The sequence below is a fragment of the Xenopus tropicalis genome, chromosome 8 (genome assembly GCF_000004195.4).
Source record: "Xenopus tropicalis strain Nigerian chromosome 8, UCB_Xtro_10.0, whole genome shotgun sequence".
NCBI classification, from domain to species: Eukaryota; Metazoa; Chordata; class Amphibia; order Anura; family Pipidae; genus Xenopus; species Xenopus tropicalis.
In genome coordinates, this window is record NC_030684.2 from 10,098,771 (window position 1) to 10,125,975 (window position 27,205).

Below are 27,205 nucleotides of genomic sequence, written 5' to 3' on the forward strand. Positions count from 1 at the left end.
CGTCCAAAAAAGAATAGTTGCGGGTGTCATAAGAATAGCCGCGCGACAAAAGAATAGCCGCGGGCGACAAAAGAATAGCCGCGTGACAAAATAATAGCCGCGGGCGACAAAATAATAGCCACGCAACAAAATAATAGCCACGCAACAAAATAATAGCCACGGGCGACAAAATAATAGCCACGGAACAAAATAATAGCCACGCAACAAAATAATAGCCGCGGGCGACAAAAGAATAGTCGCGGGTGACAATTTTTTTGCCACAAGACAATTTCGCCGTTTCTCAAATTTTTCGCTGTTTCGCGGATCTTTTGAAAGATTCGTGAATTTTTCGCCGAAGCGAAACGGAACAGATTCGCTCATCATTATGTTTCACCAATGCTAAATGGGACAGATTTGATTAGCACAAAAAATGCCTACTGACTTCAAAGCCTTTTACAAAATTTTTGCCGTTTTGTGAATTTTTCTGCAGTTTTGAGAATTTTTCAGCAATGCAAAATTGGACAGATTCAATTATGACTCAAAACGCCTATTGACTTTATCACATTTCACAATTTTTTTTCCCGTTTTGCTAATTTTTTAGCAGTTTGGAGAACGTTTCACCAATGCTAAATGGGACAGATTCGATTATCACAAAAAATGGCTATTGACTTCAATGCATTTCGCAATTGTTTGGCCATTTTGTGAATTTTTCTGCAGTTTTGATAATTTTTCAGCAATGCAAAATGGGACAGATTCGATTATCACGCCTGCTGATGATAAAAAGGAAAAAAAACATATTTTCCCTCAACCTTTGATAAATCAGTTCGTTTGTGTAAGTGTATTTATAAATAAGTGATTTTCTGTATAGATACCCCTTTCACATTCCTTTTGTTGTTAAGAAAAGTGTTTTGTTTTGTGCTTTGTCCTAACCAGACATTATCTTTTGTTTTTGTGCTAATAAGACCCCTTTAGGGCATCTCTGTAGGCAAATCTCTGCCCCTGAGGGGAAGAAGGACAGTTGCACCTGTAACTGTAGAATGAAACACAATGGGGCCTCTCCATAAAGGTCCTAAGATGTTTTTGCCAATCCAGTTTGTCCGGGACTGTGAGATTCTATGGGAAACCTGGGAAACTTGTTGGGTCTTGGACTCAACAACAGGTAGGTGGTACCTCATCCAAACCCAACCCTTCCTTTCAGGTCAGTTAGTCGCCAAGTGTCCACTTGTAACTCATTCCCTTCCCTCTCCTACCTGCTAGCCCAAGCCCAACATTCTTATCGAGAAGCCCCTCAACATTTTTATCGAGAAGCCCCTCAACATTCTTATCTAGAAGCCCCTCAACATTCTTATCGAGAAGCCCCTCAACATTTTTATCGAGAAGCCCCTCAACATTCTGATTGAGAAGATCTTATTTTTGGATCTGTTGTCTTTTTTGCATCAAGAAACCCACCTACAAAATCAGCAGGTCAATATCCGCCCAACAGCTCTGTAGCTTCCAACCTCAATGGCATTCCGTAAGTATATTAAGACTTTTTTTTTATACATTTCTATTATACAAGGCATCACTGAGATTTTGTCAACTGAGTCAACTGAAATTGGAGTGTAGTTCACCTTTAAATTAACATTTAGTATGTTGTAGAGCAGGGGTGCCCAGACTTTTTCCCCCCCCCGCGGTCAGCTTTTGGCCCCTCCCCACATACGTACGTACGTACGTACGCACGCATACCCAATAAAAGCATGGAACCGCCGCACTTCCGCATTTCCCGGCTTCGACGCAGTCCACCAGAAATCCACGGGGGATCGACTAGTGGACTGAGATCAAAGTTTTGGCCACCCCTGATGTAGAGAGTGATATTCTGGGACAATTTGTCTTCATGTTTTATTGTTTGCTTTTTTGGAATTGTCTAGTTTGGAATTTTTGTCTGGTTGCTAGGGTCCAATTTATCCTAGCAACCAGGCAGTGATTTGAAAGTAAGGCAGTGAATGTGAATTGAGGAGGGGCTAAATAGTGAGATAAGTTATAAAAAAGTAGTGATAAAATTAAAATTGTAGCCTCACAGAGCAGTAGTTTTTTGGCTGCCGGGGTCAGTGACCGACCCCCATTGGAAAGCTCTAAAAAATCAGAAATAATTCAAAAATGTATTAAAAAATCGAGTTAAAAGGACATCAGATTCACAAAAGCTTTAATCTATTACAAGAATGCGGTGGCTTTGTACATTTTGGAGCTTGGGTTCCGGATGGCTACTTTTAGTATATTAGAAGTACCAAATGTCATCATATACATCTAGGGGGGGGATTTATGGCAAAATGGAGATAATTATTCCAAAAATACGTTCATCGACTTTGAATTATGTAGATTTTTGGTCAGCAATTTCCCAGTTTAGAAATTCAGCAGCTATCTGGTTGCTAGGGTCCAAATTAAGGGCCACCCTACAACCCACTGGAGTTGGGTTGCCGAGCACGGGCCTCTGTGTCACTGGCCGAAACGTAAACACTGGGAATGGTTCCTGGGAAGATCGAACTGGTTTTCCAAGGGAAAGTCTCAATTACATTTAGTCAGTGTGCTTTGTGCCACTAAGGTTCATTGGTCATATTTTGGTTGACTTGCTCTGTTAGAGGTCCAACTGAGCATACAAAAGAGTGTCTACTCTGTCTACTCTAAGTTTACTTCCAAGTTTATCTCCAATCAGTGGTTTGGGGGCCGCTCCCAGTGGCCTCAAATTAGGTGCCTATTTTTACATTTATGGTTTGGAGACAATTTTTGGGAGCACAGAGATACATTTTTACTCCAAACAGGCCAGCAGTCCCCCATACCCAATAGTCAATCACAGCCCTTATTTGGCACCCCAAAAGAACTCTTTTCATGCTTGTGTGGCTCCCCAACACCTTTTACACCTGAGTGTGGCTCATAAGTAGAAAAGGTTGGAGATCCCTGCTGTAAGGTGTTTATTACCTAGAGACTATACCATAGCTGTCTAACTGGTTTGTTGACATAAAAGTTCTATCTTCCCTAACAGCTAGCCTGTCTAGAAGGAAGGGTTGGCCATTGAGCTCCTTTTTCTGTTGTACCCTATGCAGTCAGGTCTCCAAATCCAGAGCTTGAAACTTTCAAAAAGAATCTGAAGATTCTCTAAGTATGAATATCATTTTTTCCCCATTTTAGAAAAAAAAAATCTCCTAATAACCAATAAATCTGTTTTCGGCAGTCTATGGCTATTCTTGCTGTCTGGGACCCTGTAGCTCCACCCCTGTAGATATTCCATTGCCTAAAGGTGGCCATACACGCTATGATTTTCGGCAAGCGAGCAGATCTTCTCCTGATATCCCCACCTAAGGGTGGGAGATATTGGCCTAATTCAGGCTAATTCGGTCATTTGGCTCTGGGGCCAAACAATCAAATTAGAACGATGGGTATAGGTGCAGTCGGTTCAGGAACCGCATCAACGAGCCGATGGGGTCCCCGATCCGACTAGATTTTCTAACCTGCCCGATTGAGATCCAGCCGATTTCAAACCAGATATCGGTCGGGCAGGCCCGTCGTTAGTACCCCTACACAGGCCAATAAGCTGCTGAATCGGTCTAAGGGACTGATATTGGCAGCTAGAATCTTTACTGGCAGCAAGTATCCAGTACCAACATAGCTAGGTTACCATTGTCCCTAACAGCAAGGTAGCAGTTTAGAAGTTAGATTTGAAGATAAACACCCAACGCATTTTAAACTGTGCTTTGGAAAAAGGCAGAATAAAGTGGTTATTTGAATTCCATTAGCATCATTAAAAATGAAGGCTAATTACAAGGGACAGAGAACTCCCACAATGCACTATTATGTTGCCATGGAACTAACAAACCATAAACAAACCTGAAATGTATTGGGGAAGTGTTTAAGCTTCTTTCTGCTTTTGTTTTGCAGATCTAGATGGGTGGGTATTTATTGTTACCATAGCAACGGGTCAGCAGTTAGTTTTACTATTCCACTGGTCTTATTACCATAGCAACGGGTCAGCAGTTAGTTTTACTATTCCACTGGACCAGTAAAAGCTCCCATATGAGTTGCCGGGCTGCCTTCATGTCCCTCAGGTGTATAGGTGAGAGGGGAACACATGGGGCAACATGGTACTCTACATGGTCCAAGCCTAATTCAGCCTAATGTCCCCACTAAGTTGGCAGTTGATGGGGGTCCTGAGATGAAGAACAATTAACTATTAACGACAAGCAAATTAAACCATTAATTACTTTGGATCTGAATCTCTTAATACTTTTTAATAATTAACCTTAATACTTTCCCATGTCTCTGTCCCTGCCCCTATTTATGAGGCACCTCTGAACTTCTACAAATCCCCATTTCTGCAGAGGAAACGTTAACAGAGTTGGTTGTTGGACTCGTAACCCCCCTTGTCTCTGTCCTTGTGCCTTTATATTAGGAACATGTTAAGGGTTAAGAGATCCTCTTGGAAATATACCTGAAGCTGGGGATGTCCCTCTAGCTTTTTAGACATTGGTTGAGGTGAAAGGAGTGTAGACCCATAAGTAACCAACCTGGACTACAACTTCAATCTCCAGGGTCCCGTCTTGAAATATGCACCTCCTATGAGCGAGCACAAGCATTGCGTTGCCTACTTACTTGGGCAGGGCAGACAGGGGAATGGGTCTGGGTCAGTGGGGGTTCACGACGGGCGTGGCCCACCAAGTTTCCTCCTTGTGTCCCACCGGCCTAGTCCAACCCTGCCCATAAGTTTCATTTTAGAAAGAGAGGATAGTTAAAGAGCCAATATACTTCAAAGTTTTCCTAAAATTTTAAGAAAGCCAAAGGAAATTGTCGCTTCTGCTATGGAGGACTTACTAGCTGGCCCTACTGGACTGGCTGCATTCTCCAAACTTTTAGCATAGACTCCTGTTCTTCTTGGGGTTATAAAACAAAAAAAAGTTGACAAAGCTGTAGCCAGACAGCCTAAAACAATGGCAGAATGACAAAGGCTTAAACTGTAGGCCGAGCAAGTAACACCTTCATAGAAACATCCATGAGACTGTCTCCATTCTTATCTTCTCCTTCCCCTCTTCTCCCTTGTCCTACTTATCCCTGCACAGCCCATTTTTTGTTACTATGCCTATTCTCTACATTATTTGCCAGTTATTTATTACGACTATGAAGATTTTCATTCATCCAGGTCATGGTATATCTAGTATAAATAAATCTAAAGCAACTGGACTTAAGTAATCATTGAAGACGTTTCACTACTCATCCGAGCAGCTTCTTCAGTTCAACTGAAGAAGCTGCTCGGATAAGTAGAGAAACTTCTTCAATGATTACTTAACAAGTCCAGTTGCCTTAGATTTATTTATACTAGATATACTACGGTATTTTTCGCCGTATAAGACGGACTTTTTCTTCCCCAAAACTGGGGGGGGGGGGGAAGTTTGTGCGTCTTATACGGCGAATGCGTCTTCCTCTATGTGTCAATACTCGCTTTTATAAGGTTGCGCCCGTGCGTACTGACGTCACATGCACAGGGCGTAACCTTATAAAAGCACAGAAGCAGCTGGGAGCCGCGGCACAGAGAGGAAGACATCACAGGAGCCGGAGGCCGCTGGGGGGAAATGGAAGGTGCTTGGGGGCCCGGGGGGGGGGAGCTGAAGAATGCTGTGGGTGTCGTGGGGGAGCTGGAGGATGCTTGGAGGCCCTGGGGGACGCTGAAGGATACTTGGGGGGGCCCTGGGGGAAGCTGAAGGATACTTGGGGGGGGCCCTGGGGGAAGCTGAAGGATACTAGGGGGGGCCCTGGGGGAAGCTGAAGGATACTTGGGGGGCCCCTGGGGAAAGCTGAAGGATACTTGGGGGGGCCCTGGGGGAAGCTGAAGGATACTTGGGGGGGGGCCTGGGGGAAGCTGAAGGATACTTGGGGGGCCCCTGGGGGAAGCTGAAGGATACTTGGGGGGCCCTGGGGGAAGCTGAAGGATACTTGGGGGGGGGCCTGGGGGAAGCTGAAGGATACTTGGGGGGCCCCTGGGGGAAGCTGAAGGATACTTGGGGGGGGCCCTGGGGGAAGCTGAAGGATACTTGGGGGGCCCTGGGGGAAGCGGAAGGATACTTGGGGGGGCCCTGGGGGAAGCCTCATTATGTGCGAGCCCAGAGACAATTAACTTTATACAGTTGATATAAAATATTTTACTACAGTATTTGCTTCAGAATCTTTTTTTTCTAGATTTTCCTCCTTTAAAATTGGGTGCGTCTTATATTCTGGAGCGTCTTATAGGGCGAAAAATACGGTATATATATTCTCTATACAAATCGATGATGTAGAGTCTACAATTCTCATAGGCACAACCATAGTGGTGATATCACTTAATCACAATCTGTCCTTTTCTGAATTCCTGGTTCTGACTCTTGAAGCAGTGTTCCAACACCGTTGACTTATGGGCTTTACCACCAGGTGTCTGCAGCCCCAGTACTTTAGTAATGTCTGTCTTTGCTCTTTTTATTGATTCCCTAATGCTATCGTAAATGCCTAACACCCAAGTATGAGAGCACTTACTGTAAAGTAATGGTTCCCAAACTGTAGGGCTGACCTCCTGGGGGCTTGAAGCAGCGATGGAGGCTCAGAATACAGATACAACTAATAGCTCAGCTTGAAGGCCCGTTAGGGTGAGATTGGAGTGAATATGTATTTGCTCTCCTGGATTTTCTTGAAATGGCCGAATATTTTTCTTACATGGGTACCTATTTCATGAGCTAATAGGGGGCCCTGACCAAAAATTGAACTTTTGAGTTTGACAACCTCTTTACTAAAGGAAAAAAAGCACAAGTTAAATTTGGGTGAGCAAAACCTCCCACCCCCCAAAATGGAAACCATGGTGCCCACCATTAGTAATGAGGAAATCTGTCCCATTTCGTTACGCCAAAAAATTAAAAAATTCCCTAAATGCGACAACATGGCTCATAGGTGGAATTAAGAGTGGAGATGGTGATCCTGCAGAAGGGCCTAGAATACCAGGTTATTCCCTAGTTCCCTGCATTGGCCATTACAGTCTATTCCTTCACATTTAGCTGAGTCAGTGACCTCGGCCTGTCCTTAGCTGTTCTCCCACCAATGGAGGTGTCTATTTACATGCACTCTGATCTTATCTTTGTTTTCAAAGTCTCCATAGCAGGAATAGTCACATTGTTTTCCCTGGAGGTGATTCTAAATGACATTGCTCTGAGATGGGCAGGACACAGCAAAGCCCTCTGGTCATTCTAAACATGAACCAGGAACTAGGTTGTGTTAATATGTCACAAGACTGCTAAGCCCAGTGGAAGAGCTGCCCTTTTGTATGTAAGTTCTCCAAAGTTCAGGCTTAGGCTCCTCTAGTGGGTCAGGAGCCATGCACTGCTTCAAACCCATAAAGCAAACAATTTGCTTCACCTGGCGCTTGTGGTGGGGTTGCTGGGAACAATGTACATACGCCGCTGTGTGCTATAAGACCCTTGAAGGACACCTATATGCTTTCCCTCACAAATGCTCAATTTCAACAGTAAAATCGCTGGAAATTCTAGGCCCAAATACCTAGCAGTATTATCAACCTCAAGGAAACTGTCATCTGATGGTTTCTTGACCCAAACACACTTTGTTACAGAAATATGGGGAAGCGGTAGGGTTGCCACCTTTGGTGGGTTCTAAACCTGGAGAAAAGGGGCATGCCCAATGACGTAGGGACTGTGCTTCACCGTCGTTATCACACAAACCGATGATGTCATCATGCGATGACCTTTTGTGGCCGTGTGATGACATTAGGAACTGGGTTATTGATAGTGATGAGCGAATCTGTCGCATTTCTCTGAACGCATTTGTCGCATGATTTTTTTGTCGCCCGCACTCTTTACGCGACCGTGCTGTCGCAGAAAGAAAAGGCGCCTGCGCCCGATTTGAGGTGCGACAAAAAAGAAATTCTGTGCGACTAATTTTTCTGCGGCGAATTTTCACAGAAGTTTCGCTAAACAATTTGCCAATGGCGAAATGCGGAAATTCGCTGCGAATCCATGCCTGGAGAAAAAATTTGCTCATTGCTAGTTATTGAGTGCCCGGGACACCATTTTGAGGATTTCTGCTTGGTTTTCAGAACGTTGCAAACCACGTAGAAGGTTTTGACCTGGCCAACCCCTTGAAAACCAGGCTGTCCAGGCCAAAACCAGACAGGTAGGAAGCCTAGACAGTGGAAACCCTATGATGATAAACATCCTGGATTTATTAGGAGTCCCATCTATGGTGGAAATTTACATGGCTGTGGCAGAAGAATATTTGTCTGGAGATGTTGATGTCTCTGTAGAAGTGGGCGGCATCTCTACTCCCTCAGGGAGTGACATCATCATGTGATGACCTTTTGTGGCTGTCTGATGACATAAGGAATTAGGTTATTGAGTCCCGGGACACCATTTTGAGGATTTCTGCTCGGTTTTCAGAACGTTGCAAACCACGCAGAAGGTTTTGACTTGGCCAACCCCCTTGAAAACCAGGCTGTCCAGGTCAAAACCAGACAGGTAGGAAGCCTAGAAAGTGGAAACATCCTGGATTTATTGGGAGTCCCTTCTCCGGTGGAAATTTACATGGCCATGGCAGAAGAATTTTTGTCTGGAGAGCTTGATGTGTCTGTAGAAGTGGGTGGCATCTCTACTCCCTCAGGACTCCTTCATTAATCAAGCCAGGAATATCAGGCTACAGTAGCACCAACTATATACCGTAGGTAGTTTTTTTAAAGAGCATTGCCGAGGTGTCAGTATCTCTATTAAATTTTTTCCTTGAAATGAATATGTATGTTCCTGGTATCGATCTTGTTAGTATAATGTATAATGTAGTCTTATTTATGATGGGCAGGGCTGGAACTAGGGGTAGAAAGAAGAGACACATGCCTAGGGCACTAGGTACAAACCCTTAGTGCATTGGTGTAGGTTGTCCAACCAGCTTGGCCTGCTTTGTGTTCACTGCAAATCCCATGATCCCAGGAGGCAGCACTTAACAATTAAAATGGCAATTTTCTATTTAGGAGAAAAAGGAGTGAAATAGCATAGACCCCTTGATAAGACACATAATGAAAGCACCTGACCTAAAAGGAATTCAAATAGGCCGAACCACCCTCAAAGTAACAACAAGACGAGTCCCCTTAGATATATTGGAGACTGGCTAATAAATAGAGATCTTTACACAACCACATCAATAGGCCAACATTTAATCGGAGATTACTCTATTAATTACCTATTACACACACCCGTAACACACCTCCCGCACACCGCGCTAAACAATCCCCTATTCATAAACACCCACAAAGCAATGGAAACATGAGATATCAACTAACATCTCTCCATAGCTACCATGGATAGGAAACATAAACTTCCCTACAGGTCTCCACAACTCTATTCTACTCCAATGGATCAGAGAAAGGCTCCACAATATCTATGATCTACTAGGAAGACCTTACCACCACATCCCAAACCGACATAACTAAAAAATACCCATTTCCAACTCCACATATACACCTACGTATACAAATAACCCATTATGCAAGACAAATCACAAAACAACTTGCAGACAAAGATAAAAACCAATTAACCAAATCTGGAAAGACAAAAACGCAAAACAAAATACATCATTCATATACCAAACTATCCGAACCCTTATAAACACCGACAAATGGACAACTGATATTTAATGATGAGCGAATTTGTCCCGTTTCGCTTCACCGATAAATTCGGGAATCTTTCAAAAGGTTTGCAAAACGGCGAAAATGTCTTGCGGAAAAAAAAATTGTCATCCGTGACTATTCTTGGGACTATTCTTTCTACAATTTTGGACGTGTAACTATTCTTTTGACACCTATGACTATTTTTGCGATAGTTTTGGCCGCGCCACTAACCTTTTGACGCCAACGACTATTCTCGTGACAATTTTGGACGTGCGACTATTCTTGTGACAATTTTTGGACGTGCGACTATTCTTGTGACAATTTTGGACGTGCGACTATTTTTGCGACAGTTTTGGCCGTGCGACAAACCTTTTGATGCCAGCAACTATTCTTGCGAAATTTTTTGGACGTGCGACTATTCTTGCGACAATTTTGGTCGTGCAACTAATCTTTTGGCGCCAGCGGCTATTCTTGCAACAACTTTTGGATGCGCGACTATTCTTGTGACAATTTTGGACGTGTGACTATTCTTTTGACGCCTATGACTATTTTTCCGATAGTTTTGGCCGCGCCACTAACCTTTTGACGCCAACGACTATTCCTGTGACAATTTTTGGACGCGCGACTGCTCGTGACAATTTTGGATGTGAGACTATTCTTTTGACGCATGTGACTATTTTTGCAACAGTTTTGGCCGCGCGACAAACCTTTTGACGCCAGCGACTATTCTTGCAAAATTTTTTGGACGTGCGACTATTCTTTCAACAAGTTTGGACGTGTGACTATTCTTTTGACGCCTATGACGCCTATTTTTGCAACAATTTTGGCCACGCGACTATTGTTTTGACGCCAGCGACTATTCTTGTGACAATTTTGGACATGCAACTATTCTTTTGATGCCTGTGACTATTTTTGCGACAGTTTTGGCCGCGCGACTAACCTTTTGATGCCAGCGACTATTCTCACGAAATTTTTTGGGCGCGCGACTATTCTTGTTACAGTTTTGGACATGCGGCTAATCTTTTGATGCCAGCGACTATTTTTGCGACAACTTTTGGACGCGCGACTATTCTTTGACAATTTTTGGGAGCGCAGTGAATTTTTCCACAGCGAAGTTTTTCATCCGTTTCACGAAACAATCCGCCCATGGCGAAACACGGAAAATCCGTGGTCCAGGGTCCCTACACAAATGTTAAATTCAAATTATTTACTTCCCAAACATCTCATTTCTTATAAGACATGTACGTAAAGCCAAATACCATTACAAATGTTGTAACAGAAATGTCTGATAAAATGTAAATAAATAAAAAGGAGTGAAATAATGAAATATTTAGATTTTTCTATAAAGCCTATGTTTCTCTTAGACCTAATTGTTTTTTTCCCTCTCTCTTTCAGTGGAAGGTTTCCAACGAAGCAGACGCTTCTTTCTGATTGGCGGTTTTATGGTGGCTTTCTTCTGTTCGCTGAGCTGGTGAGTTGAAGGAGGTAGAACCACTGTTTGCACCTTTTCTCCACTGCTGTCAAGTGTGTTCTTGAGGCTGAGACATTGTTGGTCGTATGCCATGTATATTGCTGTATGCCTTGAGCCCATTTTTGTAAAGATGTGGATCATCACAAGCACCAAGAAAAATTAGCAACTTGGGCTGGTTCTAGAGTTAGTGATTAATTGGTATGGAGGCCACAATCCTCTCTTTATGGACAGGAGGCCACAATCCTCCCTTTATGGACTGGAGGCCACAATCCTCCCTTTATGGACTGGAGGCCACAATCCTCCCTTTATGGACTGGAGGCCACAATCCTCCCTTTATGGACTGGAGGCCACAATCCTCCCTTTATGGACTGGAGGCCACAATCCTCCCTTTATGGACTGGAGGCCACAATCCTCCGTTTAGAGCAGTGATCCCCAACCAGTGGCTCAGGGGTAACATGTTGCTCCCCAACCCCTTGGATGTTGCTCTCAGTGCCCCCAAATTAGGTAGTTATTTTTGAATTCCTGACTTGGGGGCAAGTTTTGGTTGAATAAAAACAAGACTTACTACCAAATAAAGCCCCCTGTAAGCTGATAGGGTGCATAGAGGCTGCCTAATAGCCAATCACAGCCCTTATTTGGCTCCTCCATGAATGTTATTTCGATTCTTTGCATCTGGGCTTGGCTGACCCCAGGGTGATGGAGCAAACCAAACTAACCGGACTGGTTTTTCCATTTACCAGGTATGCTGTGAAGGACAGAAAATGGGATCCCAGTATTCAGCATTCCTGCGAAGAGTAAGTATCTCAGAACCTTCCGCTGTGCCTGACAAATAATCCCCTGTCCTAGGACCTCTTTGTATTTGGAAGTAATCAAGATATCCTCTGGCTCAATTGCCAACCCTGGCCCCTCCAGACCAAGTAGACATCTTACCGGTCCATGTTGGGTGGGGGGTGGATATCATTTGGCTGAGGATCTATGAGTCAAGTAAAAAACCAGATTGGGCTAAGACCACCCAGGCCGGTTGATGCAGATCTCTCCCAGCAGGCCAATATTATGATCTGATTGTTGGGCTAAATCAGCCTGATGAAGCCCGAGTGTCACATTAGTGTATCTATTTGTGTATAACGGATACTGATCTAATATATTAAATGGATGTTCTTAGTGAATAAAAGGTCAACGTACATTTATGCATCTGATTTTTCCCTTGAAAATCGGGACTTAATGGTCTGTGTGTGTTGGTGTCCTTTGTTTATCAGGATAGCCATAACCCTTTCCATGAAGCCTTATTTAGGCTGAAGATAGTGTCCATGCCCTTCATCAGTGGCCCCCAACCAGTGGCTCAGGAGCAACAATTGCTCCCCAACCCCTTGGATGTTGCTCCCTGGGGCCTCAGAGTAGGGGTTTATTTTTGAATTCCTGGCTTGGGGGCAAGTTTTGAGTACATAAAAACCAGTTGTACTGCCAAACAGAGCCTTCTGTAGGCTTCAAGTCAACATAGGGACTATCAAATAGCCAATCACAGTCCCTAGGTGAAGTGTGCACTTTCCCCTGTAGTTAGTCCTACATTTGCTGTAGGACCAACATCTTCTTAAGTGAGGACCAACAATGACCTATCTCTCACAAAAATAAATTGCCTTTGAAGATGATTCTCTTATCAACTAGATGCCAAATATGGCCCCCAGAAGGGAATAGGCATAGCCATTTTATTATACTCAGGCCCTGAATGTTTTGGATAATATTGGATAAATGGCCTGATGAATGCACAAGTAAAACTCTGCTGCTTCCATTCTACAGCTTTGAATCATGGCTTTTGTTGTCTTTTCATAGATATTGGTTCCGTATTAATGGGCAAAAAGAAAACAGACTGCAAAGGTAAAGTACAACATACGGGAAATGAGATACTCTATTTCTTGTGGAAGAGACTGTATTACCATCAAAGCATAAGTACTGATGTAGTAGTGGTTGTTATAATAAAGGCACAAGTTATACAGGGAACTCTGAGTATCACTCATGTATTATAAGGGATAATGTACCCCCTACTGTAAATGATAAGGATATTAGCAGTCACTGAGGGGTTCTGTGCCCATATAAAGGCACAAGGCTGCAGGCTGAGTTATACAGGGAACTCTGAGTATCACTCATGTATTATAAGGGATAATGTACCCCCTACTGTAAATGATAAGGATATTAGCAGTCACTGAGGGGTTCTGTGCCCATATAAAGGCACAAGGCTGCAGGCTGAGTTATACAGGGAACTCTGAGTATCACTCATGTATTATAAGGGATAATGTACCCCCTACTGTAAATGATAAGGATATTAGCAGTCACTGAGGGGTTCTGTGCCCCCCATATAAAGGCACAAGGCTGCAGGCTGAGTTATACAGGGAACTCTGAGTATCACTCATGTATTATAAGGGATACTGTACCCCCTACTGTAAATGATAAGGATATTAGCAGTCACTGAGGGGTTCTGTGCCCCCCATATAAAGGCACAAGGCTGCAGGCTGAGTTATACAGGGAACTCGGAGTATCACTCATGTATTATAAGGGATAATGTACCCCCTACTGTAAATGATAAGGATATTAGCAGTCACTGAGGGGTTCTGTGCCCCCCATATAAAGGCACAAGGCTGCAGGCTGAGTTATACAGGGAACTCTGAGTATCACTCATGTATTATAAGGGATACTGTACCCCCTACTGTAAATGATAAGGATATTAGCAGTCACTGAGGGGTTCTGTGCCCCCCATATAAAGGCACAAGGCTGCAGGCTGAGTTATACAGGGAACTCTGAGTATCACTCATGTATTATAAGGGATAATGTACCCCCTACTGTAAATGATAAGGATATTAGCAGTCACTGAGGGGTTCTGTGCCCCCATATAAAGGCACAAGGCTGCAGGCTGAGTTATACAGGGAACTCTGAGTATCACTCATGTATTATAAGGGATAATGTACCCCCTACTGTAAATGATAAGGATATTAGCAGTCACTGAGGGGTTCTGTGCCCATATAAAGGCACCAGGCTGACTGAAAATACTGTTGCATCTCAATATCCAAGCATGTTTTGGCAATACTCCTGTACAATGTACATTGTAACCAGAATTTCTCTCTGTTTGCAGAATGCTGTACCCAAAGCCGGAGACCCTTAAACCTCCGTAAGTAGTTCCTGTGCCAGTTGGTGGCGAAATGTTAATGTTGTTCAAATTGAATTCTGGTTAAACTACTGTATGCTGAAATTCAAGTCTGTCCGTCCATTTGGCCGCAGAAAATCATAATAACATTATCAGCCTTATTCAAGCCAGAATTCTTTTGCTATAGGACAAGACCACCAGATATGGATCAGAGAGCCAATGTCCGGAACTATTTATTTCTGCCATTATAATTAGTGATGAGCGAATGTGTCCCGATTCGCTTCGCCAGAAAATTCGCTAAACAGCAAAAAAATTCGCAAAACGCGTTGGTCGCCCAGGTTTTTTTTTTACCCGACCTCGCCCTTTTTTGATGCGACTGCGCCCAATTTGACACGCGACAAAAAAAAAAAATCCGCGCAACAAATTTTTCCGGAAGTTTTGCAAAACAATTCGCCAATGGCGAAATGTGGAAATTCGCTGCAAATCCATGCCTGGCGAAAAAAATCGCTCATCACTAATTATAATCATACAAAAACGTGATGGAAAAGATCTACTAGATCTATTGGGATGAATAGCCGTCTCCATAGAACCCATACAAAGGCCAAGTTAACTCTCTAATGCTCTCTACTATCTCTCATTATAGGAGGACTGACGTACTGACCGTGTCTCCATGGCTGGCCCCCATTGTTTGGGAAGGCAGCTTTAACACCGAAATACTAAATAACCAGTTTCGCCAAAAGGGTTGGCGTGTCGGCCTCACAACGTTTGCAATTAAAAAGTAAGTTATAATAATCTAAAAAAGCCCACTGTGTCCTTAAATAGTGACGGGTAGTGAGGAGCGAATCTGTCCCGTTTCGCTTCACCGGAAGATTTCCCGAAACAGGAAAATTCGAGAAACGACGAAATGCGTTTGTCGCGCAACTTTTTTGTCACCCGTGTCACATGTGCCTATTTTTATACGACTGCGCCCAATTTGACACACCTTTTTTGTTTTTTTTTTTGACACACAACGCTGCTAATTTTCGCGGAAACCCCTCATCACTAGTGATGGGTGAAATAATTTGTCAGGCGTGGATTTGCGGCAGATTTCTGTAGTTCGCAAGTGCCAAAATTCACCAAGCCACAAAAAATTGTCGCCCATGTAAAATAAATTGCTGTGGGCGTCAAAAAAATTGTCACGTGGTCAAAAGAAAATATGTGCATCGAAGAATATTTAGCTGCGTGTGTAATATTTTTGACGCGCGCCATTTTTGCCGTTTCGCGACTCTTTTGCAAGATTCACACATTTTTGCCGAACTGAAACGGGACAGATTCAACAAAACAAAAAGCGATCGCATTTCCCAAATTGAGATTGTAAAAAACTTTAACATTGACATACTAAACGCTCAGTTTCGCCAAATGGGTTGGCGTGTCGTCCTCACAACATTTTCTATTAAAAAGTAAATTATAATAATCTAAAAAAAAGACCATTGTGTCCTTAAATAGTGATGGGTAGTGATGAGCGAATCTGTCCCATTTCACTTCGCCGAAAAATTCACGAAACAGGAAAATTTGCGAAACGCCAAAAAGTCTGCGAAATGCGTTTGACGCTTGTGTTTTTTTTGTCATACGTCTTTATTTTTATGTGACCACACCCAATTTGACACAACTTATTTTTTTTTGACACACAACAAATTTTTCCGCTGCAAATGTTCACGGAACCTTCGCAAATTTGCCAATGGCGAAATGTGTAATTCGCTGCAAATCCATGCCTGGTGAAAAAAAAAAAACACACACCGCTAGTGATGGGTAGTGATAAGCAGATTTTTTTTTCCAGGCATGGATTCGCAGCGAATTTCCATATTTCGCCATTGGCGAATTGTTTGGTGAAACTACCGTGAAAATTCGGGGCGGAAAAATTCAATGTGTGTAATTTTTTTGTTGCACGTCAAATTGGGTGCGGTCGCGTTAACAAAAGGGCGCAGTCACGTCAAATTGAGCACAGTCACAGCAAAAAGAGTGTGGTCACATGAAATTGGGTGTGGTCACGTAAACAAGGTGTGGTCGTGTGAAAAGGGTGTGGTCGCATCAAATTGGGCACGGTCACGTCAAACATTGGGCGCGGTTGCGTCAAAAAAGTGCGGGCGACAACAAAAAAAATAGACGCGGGTGACCAAAAAAGAGACGGGCGACAAAAAAAATTGCGCAACAAATGCGTTTTGCAAATTTTTCTCTGTTTCGCGAATTTTCTTCCCGTTTTGTGAATTTTATGGTGAAGCAAAATGGGACAGATTCGCTCATCACTAGTGATGGGTGAAATAATTTGTCAGGCATGGATTCACTGCGAATTTCCGCAGTTTGCAAGTGCCAAAATTCACCACGCCACAAAAAATTGTTGCCCATGTAAAAAAAATTGTTGTGTGCGTCAAAAACTTGTCGCGGTCAAAAAAATTATGTGCATCAAAATTTTCTGCACGTTTCTGCGAGATTTGCAAAAAAATTTCCGATTCCCTCATCACTATTCTTAAATATTGTAATATTTCAGTTTCAACCATTTTTTTGTCAAATAGCATTCAGAAATCATTTCCCATTAGGGCTGATTTATTAAAATTCAAGGTCGATTTTTTTTCATTTTGGGGCAAAACAAAAAGTGATCGCATTTACCAAATTGAAATTGTAAAAACAATTTGTAAATAAAAACCTTGCCACCGAAAACCTGGCGAGTTGCTGTAACAGTCAGTGGTGTTTTTTCAGTAGTAGTGATGAGCGAATCTGTTCAGTTTCGCCCAAAAAGTTGTGAATCTTTGAAAATATCCACGAAACGGTGAAAAGTCCCCGAAATGTCGAAAAATTTTGACAGGCGCAACTCATTTTTTTGAAAATAATCCGCCAATGGCGAATGGCATGTAAATGGGCAACAAAACTGACGTGCAACCAAAAACTGTCCCCAGTGTCAAAAATTTTTTTTTGCTGAAGCTGAAAACTGCAGCTCATTTCAGCTACTTCCTGGTCTAGCAGGAAGCTCTGCCGTTTTGCGAATCAAGATTCGCTCATCACTAATCAAAACTGTTTTCAAATTGCAATTACATTTACAAATAATTTTAAAACCAATTTAAACGTTTTTAAGAATAAGTAAAGCTTATTTAAATGTTTCAGAAGCTGAAAACGGCCCCTCATTTCAGCTACTTCCTGTTCTAGCAGGAAGCTGTGCCCCCTTTTCTTTTCTGAGCTCTTTTACTCTTTTTGACCCATGGAGACAGTTAAATAGGTGCCTGATGCACATTCTATTGGATCAGGAAGCAGCAAAAAACTGTTGTGTACGTAAAAAATTACACGTTTTTTTTACGTGTGCAACAATTTTTGCTGTTTCACCAATTTTTTTGCCATTTTGCGAGTCAAGATTCGCTCATCACTTATCACAACTGCTTTCAAATTGCAATTACATTTACAAGTCATTTTAAAACCAATATAAATGTTTTTAAGAATAAGTAAAGCTTATTTATATGTTTCAGAAGCTAAAAACTGCAGCTCATTTCAGCTACTTCCTGGTCTAGCAGGAAGCTCTGCCATTTTGCGAATCAAGATTCGCTCATCACTAATCACAACTGCTTTCAAATTGCAATTACATTTACAAGTCATTTTAAAACCAATTTAATTGTTTTTAAGAATAAGTAAAGCTTTTTTAAATGTTTCAGAAGCTGAAAACGGCAGCTCATTTCAGCTACTTCCTGTTCTAGCAGGAAGCTGTGCCCCCTTTTCTTTTCTGAGCTCTTTTTCTCTTTTTGACCCATGGAGACAGTTAAATAGGTGCCTGATGCACATTCTATCGGATCAGGAAGCAGCAAGCATGTGTAGTAGACACCTTTCGAGCTCAGAAAACAAAAGGCTTCTTGGTAGACCAGGAAGTAGCTGCAGTTTTCAATGCAATTTAGAAATTACATGAGGCTGATTGCATGGATAAAGGTATTAGAGCTGTTGAAGCTCTGGGAGATCCCTGTACAATAGCACATGACTAGATTTGACTGCTCATCCAATTACCAGATGCCCAATAGAATAAAAAATACTTTATTGCCCATAAGTATGAATTATTTTTTACTTCCATCTTAAAAAAAACATTTTTTTGTTTCCCAGATACATAAGGTTTCTCAAACCATTCATTGAAACAGCTGAGAAGTTCTTCATGGTGGGACTCCCTGTCAACTACTACGTCTTCACCGATCAAGCGAGCAACGTAACTGATTTAAACATAATCGTTGGGACTGGGAGGCAAATTATTATCCTTGAGGTCCCCAGTTACGAGCGGTGGCAGGACGTCACCATGAGACGCATGCAGATGATTAGTGACGTCTGTCAACAACGCTTTGCCTCCGAGGTGGACTACTTGGTGTGCGTGGATGTGGACATGAGATTCCAAGACCACGTTGGGGTTGAGATCCTCAGTGATGTGTTTGGGACTTTACACCCGGCGTTCTTTGTTAAAGGGAGGGACAAATTTACTTATGAACGAAGGCCGGAGTCTCAAGCCTACATCCCTGAAGATGAAGGAGACTTTTATTATGCGGGAGGTTATTTTGGAGGAAAAGTAGAAGAGGTCTACAAGCTGACCAACCACTGCCATCATGCTATGCTCACCGACAAAGCAAATAACATTGAAGCGATCTGGCACGATGAGAGTTACCTGAACAGTTACTTTCTATATAACAAAAAGCCTACTAAGATCCTCTCTCCGGAGTATCTGTGGAACGAGATGGATGGGACCGCATTCTACCTGAGAAAGATAAGGTTCATTGCACTTCAGAAGAATATGGCAGAAGTCCGGACCTAACTCTACATGGTACAGCTCCCCCAAACTTTGCCAAGTACAATAAAAAAAAAAGGAAAACTAAGTGGGACATTTACTAAGCAATTTTGAGATAATGTCGGAGTTTTTTCTTACTTCTAGATAATTTCGAGATTTTCTAATGGGTTTTTGCCAGAACTTTTTTCATTATTCTTCCCTGAAAAATTTTCCAAGAGTTTTCCAAAAATAACTTTATTTTTTATGATTTTATTAATGTTTAGTTAACTTTTTTTGGGGGAGGAAATAAAAAATTCTGCAGGTTTGATCTGTTGAGTACCATAGAGTCCTATGGAGGCTTAGAATAGTAGAGGAATAGACTCAATCCCCTCATTGTTTTCTATTTTACACGTTTTCAAAGGGAAGTTAGTCCCCTCATTGTTTTCAGTTTCTCCCAGTTTCAAGTGAAACTTAAACACATTGTTTTCCAAGAATAAGCTCCAATGCTCCTAAAATGGCTGCTGGAGCACTTCCTGTTTGAGAAAAATAAAGAAGATTCATAGAAATGAACGTTCGTTTAAACTCGTTTAATGTTGGGGTTTTTTCTTACTTCTACTTAATTTCGAGATTTTCAATTGGGCTTTCGCCAGAACTTTTCAAATTCTGCAGGTTTGATCTGTTGAGTACCATAGAGTCCTATGGAGGCTTAGAATAGTAGAGGAATAGACTTAATCCCCTCATTGTTTTCTATTTCACACGTTTTCAAAGGGAAGTTAGTCCCCTCATTGTTTTCAGTTTCCCCCAGTTTCAAGTGAAACTTAAACACATTGTTTTCCAAGAATGAGCTCCAATGCTCCTAAAATGGCTGCTGGAGCACTTCCTGTTTGAGAAAAATAAAGAGGATTCATAGAAACGAACGTTCGTTTAAACTCATTTAATGTTGGGGTTTTTTCTTACTTCTACTTAATTTCGAGATTTTCAATTGGGCTTTCGCCAGAACTTTTCAAATTCTGCAGGTTTGATCTGTTGAGTACCATAGAGTCCTATGGAGGCTTAGAATAGTAGAGGAATAGACTTAATCCCCTCATTGTTTTCTATTTCACACGTTTTCAATGGGAAGTTAGTCCCCTACTTTCTATATAACAAAAAGCCTACTAAGATCCTCTCTCCGGAGTATCTGTGGAACGAGATGGATGGGACCGCATTCTACCTGAGAAAGATAAGGTTCATTGCACTTCAGAAGAATATGGCAGAAGTCCGGACCTAACTCTACATGGTACAGCTCCCCCAAACTTTGCCAAGTACAATAAAAAAAAAAGGAAAACTAAGTGGGACATTTACTAAGCAATTTTGAGATAATGTCGGAGTTTTTTCTTACTTCTAGATAATTTCGAGATTTTCTAATGGGTTTTTGCCAGAACTTTTTTCATTATTCTTCCCTGAAAAATTTTCCAAGAGTTTTCCAAAAATAACTTTATTTTTTATGATTTTATTAATGTTTAGTTAACTTTTTTTGGGGGAGGAAATAAAAAATTCTGCAGGTTTGATCTGTTGAGTACCATAGAGTCCTATGGAGGCTTAGAATAGTAGAGGAATAGACTCAATCCCCTCATTGTTTTCTATTTTACACGTTTTCAAAGGGAAGTTAGTCCCCTCATTGTTTTCAGTTTCTCCCAGTTTCAAGTGAAACTTAAACACATTGTTTTCCAAGAATAAGCTCCAATGCTCCTAAAATGGCTGCTGGAGCACTTCCTGTTTGAGAAAAATAAAGAAGATTCATAGAAATGAACGTTCGTTTAAACTCGTTTAATGTTGGGGTTTTTTCTTACTTCTACTTAATTTCGAGATTTTCAATTGGGCTTTCGCCAGAACTTTTCAAATTCTGCAGGTTTGATCTGTTGAGTACCATAGAGTCCTATGGAGGCTTAGAATAGTAGAGGAATAGACTTAATCCCCTCATTGTTTTCTATTTCACACGTTTTCAAAGGGAAGTTAGTCCCCTCATTGTTTTCAGTTTCCCCCAGTTTCAAGTGAAACTTAAACACATTGTTTTCCAAGAATGAGCTCCAATGCTCCTAAAATGGCTGCTGGAGCACTTCCTGTTTGAGAAAAATAAAGAGGATTCATAGAAACGAACGTTCGTTTAAACTCATTTAATGTTGGGGTTTTTTCTTACTTCTACTTAATTTCGAGATTTTCAATTGGGCTTTCGCCAGAACTTTTCAAATTCTGCAGGTTTGATCTGTTGAGTACCATAGAGTCCTATGGAGGCTTAGAATAGTAGAGGAATAGACTTAATCCCCTCATTGTTTTCTATTTCACACGTTTTCAATGGGAAGTTAGTCCCCTCATTGTTTTCTATTTCACACATTTTCAAGGAGCAGTTAATCCCCTCATTGTTTTCAGTTTCACCCAGTTTCAAGTGAAACTTAAACACATTGTTTTCCAAGAATGAGCTCCAATGCTCCTAAAATGGCCGCTGGAGCACTTCCTGTTTGGGAAAAATAAAGAGGATTCAAAGAAACGAACGTTCGTTTAAACTCTGATGTTTGGAATTTTAACTCTCAACTTGAAAAATTCAGGATTTTGGAATGTAAACTTGAAATTTTCGTATGAACGAATAAGCATTATCGTGACATTTTATAAATACAGCAATGATAGAGTTTAATTTGAATTTATATCATGTCGCGTTTATACGACTTTTTCAAGGCCAGAAAAAAACAACTTTTAGTAAATGAGTTAAACAGGGAACTCTGAGTATCACTCATGTATTATAAGGGGTAATGTACCCCCTACTGTAAATGATAAGGATATTAGCAGTCACTGAGGGGTTCTGTGCCCCCCATATAAAGGCACAAGGCTGCAGGCTGAGTTATACAGGGAACTCTGAGTATCACTCATGTATTATAAGGGATAATGTACCCCCTACTGTAAATGATAAGGATATTAGCAGTCACTGAGGGGTTCTGTGCCCATATAAAGGCACAAGGCTGCAGGCTGAGTTATACAGGGAACTCTGCGTATCACTCATGTATTATAAGGGATAATGTACCCCCTACTGTAAATGATAAGGATATTAGCAGTCACTGAGGGGTTCTGTGCCCATATAAAGGCACAAGGCTGCAGGCTGAGTTATACAGGGAACTCTGAGTATCACTCATGTATTATAAGGGATAATGTACCCCCTACTGTAAATGATAAGGATATTAGCAGTCACTGAGGGGTTCTGTGCCCCCCATATAAAGGCACAAGGCTGCAGGCTGAGTTATACAGGGAACTCTGAGTATCACTCATGTATTATAAGGGATAATGTACCCCCTACTGTAAATGATAAGGATATTAGCAGTCACTGAGGGGTTCTGTGCCCATATAAAGGCACAAGGCTGCAGGCTGAGTTATACAGGGAACTCTGAGTATCACTCATGTATTATAAGGGATAATGTACCCCCTACTGTAAATGATAAGGATATTAGCAGTCACTGAGGGGCTCTGTGCCCCCCATATAAAGGCACAAGGCTGCAGGCTGAGTTATACAGGGAACTCTGAGTATCACTCATGTATTATAAGGGATAATGTACCCCCTACTGTAAATGATAAGGATATTAGCAGTCACTGAGGGGTTCTGTGCCCCCCATATAAAGGCACAAGGCTGCAGGCTGAGTTATACAGGGAACTCTGAGTATCACTCATGTATTATAAGGGATAATGTACCCCCTACTGTAAATGATAAGGATATTAGCAGTCACTGAGGGGTTCTGTGCCCCCCATATAAAGGCACAAGGCTGCAGGCTGAGTTATACAGGGAACTCTGAGTATCACTCATGTATTATAAGGGATAATGTACCCCCTACTGTAAATGATAAGGATATGAGCAGTCACTGAGGGGTTCTGTGCCCATATAAAGGCACAAGGCTGCAGGCTGAGTTATACAGGGAACTCTGAGTATCACTCATGTATTATAAGGGATAATGTACCCCCTACTGTAAATGATAAGGATATTAGCAGTCACTGAGGGGTTCTGTGACCATATAAAGGCACAAGGCTGCAGGCTGAGTTATACAGGGAACTCTGAGTATCACTCATGTATTATAAGGGATAATGTACCCCCTACTGTAAATGATAAGGATATTAGCAGTCACTGAGGGGTTCTGTGCCCATATAAAGGCACAAGGCTGCAGGCTGAGTTATACAGGGAACTCATGTATTACAATATTAAGCAATAGGTGGCACTATCTCTATATAAGATTTTTAAAAAGAGAGAATGGGCTCATTAATGCCCCTGACTGTCCCATTAAAAATAAAAATATTTACTTTGAAGTGTTGGCACCATTTTTTTTTAGCCCTTTTTTCCAACATTAAAGGACCAAATTCTATAAATTATCAGGTAGAATTGCCTTCTGTTTATGTCTCTCCTTGCCGTGCAAATATTCTTACATTTCAGCAGAAATCCCTTATTGTATATTGTTTGCTAACAGCTCAGTGGCGTTCTGCCACCTTTTGTGCGTTATCCAAGCAAAGCCGAAGCCGGAAAGTTGAGCTTGGTGGAGCCGTATATAAAAACACCTTAACTACCCCCCCGGGCAGGTATTTCTCACTGCAAACAGGCTGGAATTTTTAGCGACTGCAGACAAAGGCACATAATGTACTGTAAATTCTTTCATGTCATATTAAGTCATATGTCAACAGGTATATTTTGTAATTATTCTTTTCTAGCGCTTACAGCTCAGCAATGGTGGAATCTAGAATCTCGACACTTCCATTGGCAGCCTGGGGCAATTCTGGTAGATTTTCCTGGTAGGGGGTGCAGCATCGGACTGGGGGGTGCAGGGCCCACTCCCAAAGGTGCCTCCTCCGGCCGCGTTCCCCTGCGCACCCCCCAAGGTGCCTCCTCCGGCCGCGTTCCCCTGCGCACCCTCCAAGGTGCCTCCTCCGGCCGCGTTCCCCTGCGCACCCCCCAAGGTGCCTCCTCCGGCCACGTCCCCTGCGCACCCCCCAAGGTGCCTCCTCCGGCCACGTTCCCCTGCGCACCCCCCAAGGTGCCTCCTCCGGCCAAGTCCCCTGCGCACCCCCCAAGGTGCCTCCTCCGGCCACGTTCCCCTGCGCACCCCCCAAGGTGCCTCCTCCGGCCGCGTTCCCCTGCGCACCCCCAAGGTGCCTCCTCCGGCCACGTTCCCCTGCGCACCCCCAAGGTGCCTCCTCCGGCCGCGTTCCCCTGCGCACCCCCCAAGGTGCCTATTCTGCCCACATCCCCTGCACACCCCCCAAGGTGCCTCCTCCGGCCGCGTTCCCCTGCGCACCCCCCAAGGTGCCTATTCTGCCCACATCCCCTGCACACCCCCCAAGGTGCCTCCTCCGGCCGCGTTCTCCTGCGCACCCCCCAAGGTGCCTATTCTGCCCACATCCCCTGCACACCCCCCAAGGTGCCTCCTCTGCCCACATCCCCTGCACACCCCCAAGGTGCCTATTCTGGCCGCGTCCCCTGCACACCCCCCAAAGTGCCTCCTTTGGCCGCATCCCCTGCGCACCCCCCAAGGTGCCTCCTCCGGCCACGTTCCCCTGCGCACCCCCCAAGGTGCCTCCTCCGGCCACGTCCCCTGTGCACCCCCCAAGGTGCCTCCTCCGGCCACGTTCCCCTGCGCACCCCCCAAGGTGCCTCCTCCGGCCGCGTTCCCCTGCGCACCCCCCAAGGTGCCTATTCTGCCCGCATCCCCTGCACACCCCCCAAGGTGCCTCCTCCGGCCGCGTTCCCCTGCGCACCCCCCAAGGTGCCTATTCTGCCCACATCCCCTGCACACCCCCCAAGGTGCCTATTCTTGCCGCGTCCCCTGCACACCCCCCAAAGTGCCTCCTTTGGCCGCATCCCCTGCGCACCCCCCAAGGTGCCTCCTCCGGCCACGTCCCCTGCGCATCCCCCAAGGTGCCTCCTCCGGCCACGTTCCCCTGCGCACCCCCCAAGGTGCCTTCTCCGGCCACGTCCCCTGCGCATCCCCCAAGGTGCCTCCTCCGGCCACGTTCCCCTGCACACCCCCCAAGGTGCCTCCTCCGGCCACGTTCCCCTGCGCACCCCCCAAGGTGCCTCCTCCGGCCACGTTCCCCTGCACACCCCCCAAGGTGCCTCCTCCGGCCACGTTCCCCTGCGCATCCCCCAAGGTGCCTCCTCCGGCCACGTCCCCTGCGCACCCCCCAAGGTGCCTCCTCCGGCCACGTTCCCCTGCACACCCCCCAAGGTGCCTCCTCCGGCCACGTTCCCCTGCGCATCCCCCAAGGTGCCTCCTCCGGCCACGTCCCCTGCGCACCCCCCAAGGTGCCTCCTCCGGCCACGTCCCCTGCGCATCCCCCAAGGTGCCTCCTCCGGCCACGTCCCCTGCACACCCCCCAAGGTGCCTCCTCCGGCCACGTCCCCTGCGCATCCCCCAAGGTGCCTCCTCCGGCCACGTCCCCTGCACACCCCCCAAGGTGCCTCCTCTGCCCACATCCCCTGCACACCCCCCAAGGTGCCTATTCTGGCCGCGTCCCCTGCACACCCCCCAAAGTGCCTCCTCCGGCTGCGTCCCCTGCGCACCCCTAAACTCCATCCCCCCACCCCCTGAAGGGGCCCCTGTCCGACGCCCTCCCCTGAACGGTGAAATTGTCAGGGGCAGACATTGGAGGCCAGAGGAAGCAGCAATAGGGTCGGGTCTGGGCCGCTGGGGTTCACCAGGTATTTTCCCGGTGTCTCTGTGGCCCAGTCCGACCCTGAGGGGGCGCCTATTCCCTCTCTGCACTAACCTTCATGCTAGGAGTGACAAGTGGGAGGCTGGGGTGACGAAAACCAATGCTGGCATTTAAAGACCAATCGGGAGCCAGAACCCAGAGGGAGGCAGACAAAGGCCTATTGCCCCGAACCATTGTGCCGCTTCTGCCTACTCCTAGCTCCACCCCTGAGCAGTACAAAGCCATCTACCCAATGTTTTTAACCAGGAATCCCTCAGCCCAGGGCTACCTGCTTCTTCTACACAGCAGCTGGGGCTCATTTATTAACACTGAGCAAATTTGCCCATGGAAAGTAACCAATCAGCCAGTAGCTTTTATTTTAGCCAGCTGCAGATAGGACGATTTGCCCTCCTAAAGCCGATGTCCTAGGCATGGTGCCCATACAGAAGATATGACCCTGTGTATACTGTATATTTAAGGCCAGTATTCTTTATAGCCCAGGGTTCTGCCCTGCTCCACCCATGCCCTGGCCCACCCATTCCCCACCCCTATCACCAACTACCCTTCCTCAATGACATCACTGCTCGCTTCCCGGTCGGGCAGGCCCGTCAGTAGTGCCCATACACGGGCCGATTAGCTGCCGAATTGGTCTAAGGGACTGATATAGGCAGCTAGAATCGGCCCGTGTATGGCCACCATAACAAAGGTAGGGGCGTTGGGCAATCAAGGATGGGCCACAGTTTCCATAATATGCTTTCATTTTACCCCCACCTGACTTTTTTCCGCTCTACTGGATTATAGTTGAAAGAGCTCTTTACAGTCTAAAGCCAAACATAAGATGAGAAAATGCCATTTAGAATTACAATGTTAATGCTTATAAAGTTATATGATAATGGAAAGATCAAAGGGACATCTCCATTGGTTGTAACATAAAAAAAGGTTGTGTATTTAGAACAGTGTCATTGTAAGCAGCAGTCCTGCCCTGCTTTATGGCTGAGATTCTAGCTATCTGTATAACAGAGCATTCTGTCACAGTGGCACAGATCCTATCTGATCCCCCCCATTGTAAGCAGCAGTCCTGCCCTGCTTTATGGCTGAGATTCTAGCTATCTGTATAACAGAGCATTCTGTCACAGTGGCACAGATCCTATCTGATCCCCCCCCATTGTAAGCAGCAGTCCTGCCCTGCTTTATGGCTGAGATTCTAGCTATCTGTATAACAGAGCATTCTGTCACAGTGGCACAGATCCTATCTGATCCCCCCATTGTAAGCAGCAGTCCTGCCCTGCTTTATGGCTGAGATTCTAGCTATCTGTATAACAGAGCATTCTGTCACAGTGGCACAGATCCTATCTGATCCCCCCATTGTAAGCAGCAGTCCTGCCCTGCTTTATGGCTGAGATTCTAGCTATCTGTATAACAGAGCATTCTGTCACAGTGGCACAGATCCTATCTGATCCCCCCCATTGTAAGCAGCAGTCCTGCCCTGCTTTATGGCTGAGATTCTAGCTATCTGTATAACAG

At 44.3% G+C, this 27,205-nt stretch overlaps 1 protein-coding gene across 3 annotated transcripts; it reads left to right on the forward strand.

Moving 5' to 3' along the window:
* The first annotated feature begins 1,170 nt into the window (after window positions 1-1,170).
* On the forward strand, window positions 1,171-21,140 carry abo.3 (ABO blood group (transferase A, alpha 1-3-N-acetylgalactosaminyltransferase; transferase B, alpha 1-3-galactosyltransferase) gene 3). Of its 3 annotated transcripts, XM_012968437.3 has the most exons (8): window positions 1,171-1,492; window positions 11,024-11,099; window positions 11,840-11,893; window positions 12,927-12,971; window positions 14,221-14,256; window positions 14,876-15,010; window positions 18,343-18,928; window positions 20,148-21,140. In XM_012968437.3, the coding sequence occupies exons 1-8, from the start codon at window positions 1,483-1,485 to the stop codon at window positions 20,253-20,255; spliced, it is 1,050 nt and encodes a 349-aa protein (XP_012823891.1). In that variant the 5' UTR covers window positions 1,171-1,482; the 3' UTR covers window positions 20,256-21,140. The 3 variants fall into 3 exon arrangements, with proteins under 3 accessions (XP_012823891.1, XP_031746324.1, NP_001016683.1); XM_031890464.1 differs by having other exon boundaries at window positions 18,343-21,135; NM_001016683.2 differs by lacking the exon at window positions 20,148-21,140 and having other exon boundaries at window positions 1,226-1,492; window positions 18,343-19,554.
* The last annotated feature ends 6,065 nt before the right edge of the window (window positions 21,141-27,205 follow it).